Genomic DNA, 9,396 nt, shown 5'->3' on the forward strand with positions numbered 1-9,396 from the left:
GGGTACATTTACAACGTATGTAGTTTTTAAATGATATGCGGTTAGAGAGTAGGTATGTATGTATAATAATGATGCAAGTATAATAATAATTATTATTATTATTTTTATGTAATCAAATTTTCTTTTCTTGTGACAGAACTGTCAGCAATATCGAGATTTCATCGGAATTGGATGATTCACAATCAAATTCATTGGAATCGAATCTTTTTTCTGACAACAGCTGTAGCGGTAGCAGCAACAGTCGTCGTAGAGGTAGATTCATTATAATAAAATTTATTTGTAGACTATATTTGCATGTCAAAACGAACCATTTTGTAAAAAATACATAAGAATTACAAATTCATACGTTTTTGAAATATAAGTTAATTTACAATTTTATTTATAATGCAGGGTGTGAATATTTTCTACAGGTAGTAAACGTATCATGACCGAAGACGGTCTCCTAGATCGGATTGTCGATTCTTTGGAGAATCCAATGTCCTTTAATATGGAGCAAATACAGCAAATTTTCTCTCTTCCTTCACAGAAATCTTCACAAATGACGACACTTGATAAACCTACATGTATAGCAAATTTGATACTTGTTCTACTTCGTGATATTGATTCGGAATTACTGGACGAAATAATGTTGGACATTTTCAAAATAATAAGTGACGCAAAAAAAAGAAATAGATAAGGAAAGAATAAGAGATAACTGTTATATTAATATTTTATTTGTCTATTATATTTGTCAATAATAAAAATAAATCAGAAATATCAGAAATATTTTATTGGAAATATTTTTAACATCGACGATTGTATTGCCATGGCACTGCACCTTCATTATTAAAGTAGCGACAAAATTCTTCGCGAATGTTTACGCATTCTCGGGAACTCATCCTAGAGCCACAGTTTCCAATATCATTGAACGCACAACTATCTTCCATAATGCTTCTCCAAGATCCTGCATTGAATCCACTTGGAATGTTTGGATTGTCGTCGACCATGCCGATAGGTACATATTCGTTAATACCAATGTCGTTTTTTCGAAGCCAATTGTGCAAGCACACGGTTGCCTTAACTATTTGCACAACAGTTTCAGGATTGGCGATAATTGGCTTTCTATATATTCGCCACTGACTGACGAGTATACCGAAGGTATTTTCGATTAATCGTCTTACTCGACTTAAACGATAATTAAATACTTCCTTTTCCGGTGTCAGGCCTCTACCTGGGTATGGACGAAGCAAGTATAGCTTCAAAGGAAAAGCCTCGTCTCCTACAAGACAATATGGTAAAACAGGACTGCCTGATATAGCAACCGGCTGCGGAATGTTCATGTGACCATTGTCGAAGGCTTTTCCTATGACACTATCTTTAAATGTACCCCCATCGCTGCGTCGTCCATATGCTCCAATGTCCACAAAACGGATAATGTAATTTGAATCACAGATGGCCATCAAAATTATACTGTGCGCGTGCTTATAATTGAAATATGTTGATCCGGCATTATTGGGACACTAAAACAGAAAATTGTCATTTCAAATTTAATCTAATTTCATATTCAATAATAAAAGCGCAAACGAGCTGTTAGGTAACAAAGATACTTTACTTTAAAAACAAAAATTACATAAATATAAATTTGACATGTCTAACGACAAACGTTCCGAACCCGATCGGGTCATTCTCAATGTTAATAGAAATCCATATAATTATTCGCAAGTTACATATTTAAAATTCTTATGCTCGTTGTGTCGTTATCAATGTTAATGAAAATACATATAATTATTCGCACAATTAAAAATTCTTAAGAAAACGTTTCGACTTATTTTAAGTCATCCTCAGTTCAATAATTAAAAACTCCAAATCTCACAAGTGAGTCGCATTTAATTGACAGATCTTTAGATCTTGTGCTATGTAAGAGAAAAAAAGACGGTGTTCAGCGAAAAAGATGACGGATAATAGCCTTAATTTTGTAGAAAAACAGGATACTATATGAGGGTAGTTTGATAAGTGATTTTTTTAACTGTTTTGAACTCTAATACTCAATGTACATACTTGGATGACAATGTGCTTGCCATCGATAGCTCCAATGCAGTGTGAAAAATTCCATTTCTTGAATCCGTTGGCTATAGCTATCCAATCTTTTTCTTGTAATCGGCCAGGTAGAACAGAAGGACACAAACTGTCCCAAATTACTGCACATGTTTCTTTAATAATGTTAGTAACCGTTGTTATTCCCACAAGATATTGATATGATATCGACGTCATGGAATCACCAGATGCTAAATATCTAAAATTTTTCAAAAATACTAATTTATGTGATAATAAAATGTAAATATAATACTTTGTATTTTTATATTACATTCATAACATACATAAACAAATTCAAACAAACCTCAATGTCATTGCCAAGCGTTCGGCTGGAGAAATTGATTCCCGGACAACATTTTGCTTCTGAAATTTTGCACCAACAATTTGTAACAATTCCTCGAACTGAGTTTTATTCATTCGAAAATAATTGCGGAAACGAAAATCTTCCAATTTCAATTGTGGAATTGATGCGAAGTAAAAACTTTTTTTTGTTCGATTTTGAAAAATGGGCGCTACCCAATATTTTTTATTTGCATATTGCTGTTTTTTAGTGCTTCCCACATAATATATCACAGCAGCTGTTGCGGCTGTACGCCGTCTTTTAATCTCTTGTCCCGCAAGTAAAAATATACATTTCAATTTCTGTACGTATTCATCATCCATCTTTTTATTTCTTTCGATATATTTTTACACTGAAAAAAGAGTCTGGAGGACCAAATATTAATAAAGATAAAAATATGTTTCGTTATATTTATCGAACAGTTAAAAATATTTCACTTTATATTTGGAGTTATCACGCTCTTTTTATTCGCAGCACAGTAGTTGGACATCCTCGCGAAGCTTCGCCCATGAAAAGGATACGGGGTTTCAGCGAAGAGCGAAGAACCGCTGGCTTCGTTTACGGTGGAGTGGGGGGTCTTCGCCAGCGAAGCTTCGCTGCATGAAATGGCACCTTAACACGCGGAAGAGAACCTTTCGGAAGTTGGTGAGAGACCGTGCTCCGAATATGCGTGCTCTGAATCTTATAACCGTCGCCTCTCTTTCGGAGCAAACAGCGCCGTTGTTACGAATACGTACTAATATCGTTATCAGATTAAGTTACAGATGTCGATACAATTCACTTTCGGTAACTGTCGTGAATGCTCAGCGAGACCTTATACTATTCTTACAGGCTCAGACTTTTTGTAACTAGCTTTTCTTTAAAAAAAGACTGATTTTTTATGGAATAGAGTACTTCTTATTTACCCAAACAATGAACATTTAATACCTTATATTCAAATTTTTCTGTAATTATCCCAGCGATTCCCACACTCGGATCGAAACGAGAATACATCAATTGAGGTATATACAGGATCGTAAGGAGGACGTAACCAAAAAATCACAAGGAGCCAATCTGAACAGAGCCGGTTCTTCAAATTACTCGAGATACTGCACACAGAACTCACAAGAGTCACAGAAAAGGTAACGTTTGCAGCGTGAGAAAAGTTATAGCATAGCATAAAAGTAGCAAACCAATATGGAGCCATGAAAAGACAAGCCATGGGGTTTCCCGCGGGATGCGGGGCCGAGGGGAAAACTGGGCGAGGGGGGGAGGGGTACTGTGGCGCGGGGCAGCCAATCATCGACCCGCATTGGCCTCCCATCACCGTACCCCACCTCTGTCCAGTTTTCCTCCCGAGCCCCGACCCCCACGAGACATTGGTGTGCGTGCGCTCATTAACGTACCGGGACGTTGGTGTGTGTGTGCGCGCGGTCCCCTCGGACCCCCGATCCCGTCGGTCGTTCCGTAGCATTGAGCGGGGTGAGCAGGCAGCGGCGGTCCGACGCGATCGAGGGCAAGCGCGCGATCGCTCGCTCCCGCTCTCTCGCGCGATCGCTCTCTTTTTTTGCGAAACCGCCTAATTCAGCATTTTAATACGTTCACTAAAAAAACAATGTATTAGTAATATGTATTGCACTAAACATGTATTGTAAATAAAAAAAACATGTATGTTAATATATTCGTGATTAGTCCAATGCGCGTCATATCGAAGAAACTTTCGAAGAAACGCATTCGACATCCAACCTGTACCTTATTACTTATGATTGTATTTTATTATTTTTTTGCACAGTTTTTAAAAAATATCCCACATCCTTAAGGATGTGATAAGAAGTATTCGGAATATAAGAAAAACATTATCTTTCCAAGCTATCAGCGCGTTCTGTGTCGCACTTTCCGTAAGATTTTTGTATTTTTACACAGTTATCTATGTTTTTCTGTTTTTTTGTCTCCTTGCGATGTGATAAAGGTACTACATCCGTGCGATAAGAGCGATGGAACGTGAAGTGTTTTACCCTTTCCAACCCCATCAACGCGTCTTCTCTCACACCTACGCCACTTTTCTTGCGATTTTTTTATCTAACATTTTGATTGTTATCGCGTTTTATTAACATTCTACGATGATCACGATTTTTTGTATTTACATTTTTTATTATATTTTTTTACACAGTTTTGTATCGCGATAAAAAGATACCACTTCCTGCAGGATGTGACGATTGGTTTCTTTCGATCGTGGTTTTAACATTTCCGATGATCAGCAATATATAAATGCGGGACACGGCTTTTTTCGTACATATTTTTTCGCGAGTTGAATGTGTATTATTATTTTTTAATACGATGGAGTTTCGAAGTAAAAACGTCGAAGAGCTTAAATCAACCGACAAAGTCTTCCGAGAATTTTGCCGAACAACTATTAGACGAGAAGCAAGATGCGTTGGGAGAAACATATATGGGTTCTTTAATCGATCTAATATATTAGACATGGATTACGAATACGTTTTTTATCAAAAATCTGAGAATAATGATTGGATGTATACAGATACCTATATGTTGAATCAGCGAAAAATTGACCCGAACACGATACGTATGAGGGAGGCAAAGACGATGAAGGATGCGTTAATGTCTTTTTTGGAAGTGCTGAAGAAAAAGAGTATGTTGAATTCTATTTATTCTATGGAAGAGTTGAATCATTTTTTCTCTACCCCCGAGAGCAAACACTTGCGTTCCGCGTTTATGGAAGATTTCATGACGACGAATACTTTCTTCGAATGGTTGCACGATCTTAAGGAGTTTGTTAGACGTCAAACATCGACGTCTGTTGATACATCGATCGTCGATTGCGAGATTTTCACATCGTCACCAGAATTGACACCTAGAGGTGATGGTGGTGGTATGGATGCGCTTTTTGCTTCAACCTCGAAGCAGAAAACCGACTGAATATCCCAATACGTTACAAAATTGGACAATGATCGTCTTTACTCCGTGGGAACTCCGGGAGGGCAAACTGAACATCGGCTGATGTGTCTAAATGTATATGATGTTCACGATATTAAAAATAAGGAAAAAAGCCAATGGTGGAAACATGCAAAATTGAGAACGCAGTTTTTGACGTTTTCCCCCAGAGATTGTAAGCAGCAAATGATGAATCAGCTTTTGGATTGTGTAGCTGACGATATAAGGAAGGTACCAGAAACGACGAAGGAAATAAATAACGTTTATTAAAGAAAAGGAAGAGAGGGAAAAAACGTTATATTAATAGCTGCATAGATATTATCGTATATAATCGTATATATATTATATATAATCGTATATTTACATATATCTATAATTTTTTCGTTTTTTTACTTGTGATTGCGCATCCGTTTGTCTGCTAAAAGAAGTAGAGATGCACCACATCCTCAACGGGGACATGATATAAAAGGGACACACCGCACGATTATGATATTTCTTTAGTATTCATTTGCGACAACACATCTCACTCATCATTATGGTGCCGACGTTCGTCGATTTACAAGGTATTTTTTATTACTTTGTCTCTTGCTTATTTTTTGCAACTCGTCATAATCGTTGTGCATGTTATAAGGGTTCGTCGTGGACAAACGATTCGTCGTTAAGGAAATAGCAGTGTTGAAAAATGAGAATACTCTGACGCACTATATCTTTACGGTCCCATGCCGTGGCGTTTCTTAACGAAATCCGATCAGTCGCATGCTTCGTGATTGATGTCACATTATCACGGATTACGATGGAACGATGGCGTGGTACCATACCGTATGGCACAGCGTTTGATTTCGGAAGCTGTGCTAGGGGAGAGCGAAGCTATCGTATATGTGAAAGGACCTGAAAAGCGGGAGTGATTAAGCGACATTTTGAACAGTGACGATGTTGTGATCGAAACGATCGATATACATTACGAAGACATTGAACCCCTTGAAAATTTAGATGCGACTAATACGTTCCGTTGTGGAAGACACAGTAAACATTGTGCGTTAGAGAATGTATTAAAATTATTTAAGCGGTGGACACGATTTCAAAGCAAGTAACAAAATAAAGTGGATTTGTCAGTCACATAACGACATAAATCGACATCGACTATTTATTTTATTTTTACTCGATATGTTGTAAGTTTTTTATTGAGATACACTATTTTACGCTTTAAGAAAACGTCGAATTTATAATCGATGTATTTCGTAGTATGCAATTAAAAAAAATACTTATAATAAAAATATTGATTTCTTTCCGTTATCCAGTGTGTATGTGTGTGTGTGTAGAGATACCACAATATTGACTTCTTTCCGTTATCTTGTGTATGTAGAGATACCACGTCCTGTGAATATGATACGATGCGTCATGCGTTTCTATCTCCCTTTGCGCGCACCTTTTATTTTTCAAAACGCGTATTCTTTTTACAAACGATAAGACGGAGTTGCGGTTTTGTTCACGTTTTTCCGATGATTGAACGATATATAAATGCGTACGAGGTAAGGTTAGTAGGTATACATATAGGGCCGGTCCTAACCCAAGGGGCTAGAGGGGAATGCGGGGAGCGGGGGGTACTCGGTGGCGAGAGGAAACAGAGCGCGGGGATTCTTCGGAGGTGGAGGTATGACGTCACTGGGAGAGCGGGAACGGGGCGCGGGGAAGGTCCCAGGTACTGTTTACCTAGGACCCCTTTTTTTTCATTTTTTATAAAAAAATAGGACCCTGATTGATGGGTCATAAATGTATCGTTTTACGATGCATTCGATATTTTTCACCACCGCCACCCCGTATCCACCCAAACAAAATGCGTTAGAGTATTATGCGGTAACGCGGACAAAGAAGACCAAGAAACGCTGATATTTTTTTGGGTAGATATAGACGATATGTCGCGACGCGTTTAAGAGAAGCACTGACGTTTCGGCTGCTCAATAAAACATAACTTTTCTACAACAAATGATAGTGATACTCTAGTGTACAAAGAAGTATGAAATCACACTGCATTCTCACAGTTCTTTCTTTCAAGTCCAAGGATGTTTTTCTCGCCGATAACATGAAGCTGGTAAAACGAATATGAATGTTTTTTTCATTTTTCAAGATTAACAGTCATAAACGATACCCAACCTAAGCAAATACTGTTTAGATGTGGAATCGCATGTTCAACTAATAGAAGAGAAAACCGGCGATTGAACAAAGGAAATATAAAAACTCACGTAAGAATGATGTGAATCACAACTAGATGGTTTGGAAGGGACGATAAGTTCATCCCCTCTCTCGAAATCAAAATCCTCAGAGACGGCACATCACCAATAAGTTTTTAGGAATTTAAAATTTACTGTGTGGGTGGAGCAAATTTTTGAGATAGGTCTCCAATAACAATCTGAGAAATAAAAATTTTCCACCAAAAGCGGAAAATCCTGCCAATCTGAATCTTCAATTTTTCTGCTTAACACACCCCATTAAGGAACTAAGAAATTCCAACATAAACCGCTCGATCCTTCGCAATTATTTTTCAAAGTGACAGTAACGGAAACAGTATGGCTGATCATCGTGCGAACGTCGAGGACATAGTTTTCAATAATATCAGAAACGCGGATCCGGAACACCTCGAGCATATTATGAGGTGTTTGAAGAAGAGGGAATAATAAACTTTGAGGAGATACTGGACGAAGAGTCGTCCGACGAAGAAGTGCTAGCCGACGATACTGGATGTGCAAGTGATCAGAGTAAACACGATACCGACCGCGTCGATAAAATTGTGACGTCTCCAGAAATCCGCGCGGTGAACGTTCGTGTAAAACACTGTATGATACAATGCTGCTATACGACAGGTGGTGCGTATGTAGTATGTGTATCATGCATGATTAATATATCGGACACTGACATCGACGTAATGTATCTCGTCAGGAAACACGTTACCGATTCTTTCGATGCGCTAGATGGTCGATCGTGCTCTAATTGTAGACAGCCTATGTATACAATATTTGGACGTGCAACGTCCAATGTGCACATATTGAAAAAACTATTGAATAGTATTGTGAACAGTATTGTCAACAGTATTGTGAATGTGAAAAGTATGATTGACCATCGAGGACATAGCGTTATGGGAGGATATCAGAAACGCGGAACAGCTTGAGGGTGTCATAGACGAGGCAGATGAAGAATATGAATGACCCTGCCGTCTCCAATATGCAGTACGTTCTCCGTAATCCGCAGATGAGAGACGAAGTTACGCGAATATCACCGGTGCAGTTCCTACGCGATCGAGAATTAGGTATATGCGGAGAGAAACAGAGGGTCGTTATCAGAGAACCCGTTTATCATTGGTCCTTACTCGCGCGACAGAAAGTACTCGCGGCTACGAGACGAATGTTATAAGAATGATGCTGACTACGAAAAGAGACCTTGGTGGGCTAGAAATTTTCACAATTTCAATGTAATAAAGGACGATCGTTATTGGGTGAAGAAAATCGCGGAAAAGAGCGAGTGTCCCAGCATGTGCATTACGATTCCTGCGGGTAGTGAGAAGTGCGTCGAACTGCTAATAATTGGCAATATATGGACGGAGTATTGCGACCGCGATAAGATTCCAGTGCTATTTCTGTGCGATGATCGATGCTATAAGTGTGAAAAGTGTATCTTCACCCTTGAATATAATAACAAGTTGGTAGAGGATTATTTCAATCTACGTATAAACCGGCATTGCAACGCGTGTGAACAAGTCACGTGCAAGTGTTCCGTTGAAGAGTGTGACGTGATCTAAAGACTGTAAAAAAAGACATGGAAAACCACGAGCGAGTGGAACGCGAACAGTTGGAGCAGTGCAGCCAGGTCGCTAATCTGGCGGAGTGTCTCGCGTGGCTGCAACGGTGCGACGAGTGCATAGAGCGGCTGGAAGAACTCTGTCGTGCCAAGCGTCCGCGGCTCGCCATCGGACATAGACAATGCTTGGTGGCGAGGATCGCGCGACTCGCGGGTGCAAAGACTCAATTGGAGCGATGTTTCGTGCACGTTGGTGGCGAGTA

The 9,396-nt window shown here is 39.0% G+C and overlaps 2 protein-coding genes across 2 annotated transcripts; both read right to left on the reverse strand.

The window, feature by feature from the left end:
- Window positions 1-782: 782 nt before the first annotated feature.
- Window positions 783-1,319, reverse strand: LOC108724264 (uncharacterized). Its single transcript, XM_018450553.1, has one exon. It carries the CDS (start codon window positions 1,317-1,319, stop codon window positions 783-785), a length of 537 nt encoding a protein of 178 aa, XP_018306055.1.
- Window positions 1,320-1,880: 561 nt separating this feature from the next.
- On the reverse strand, window positions 1,881-2,736 carry LOC108724265 (uncharacterized). Its single transcript, XM_018450554.1, has 3 exons — window positions 2,378-2,736; window positions 2,038-2,272; window positions 1,881-1,892 (listed from the first exon to the last, which is right to left on the reverse strand). Exons 1-3 carry the CDS (start codon window positions 2,734-2,736, stop codon window positions 1,881-1,883), a joined length of 606 nt encoding a protein of 201 aa, XP_018306056.1.
- Between the last annotated feature and the right edge of the window lie 6,660 nt (window positions 2,737-9,396).

The sequence above is a fragment of the Mycetomoellerius zeteki genome, unplaced genomic scaffold, assembly GCF_001594055.1.
Source record: "Mycetomoellerius zeteki isolate Tzet28-1 unplaced genomic scaffold, Tzet1.0 scaffold286, whole genome shotgun sequence".
In the NCBI taxonomy this organism is placed as follows: domain Eukaryota; kingdom Metazoa; phylum Arthropoda; class Insecta; order Hymenoptera; family Formicidae; genus Mycetomoellerius; species Mycetomoellerius zeteki.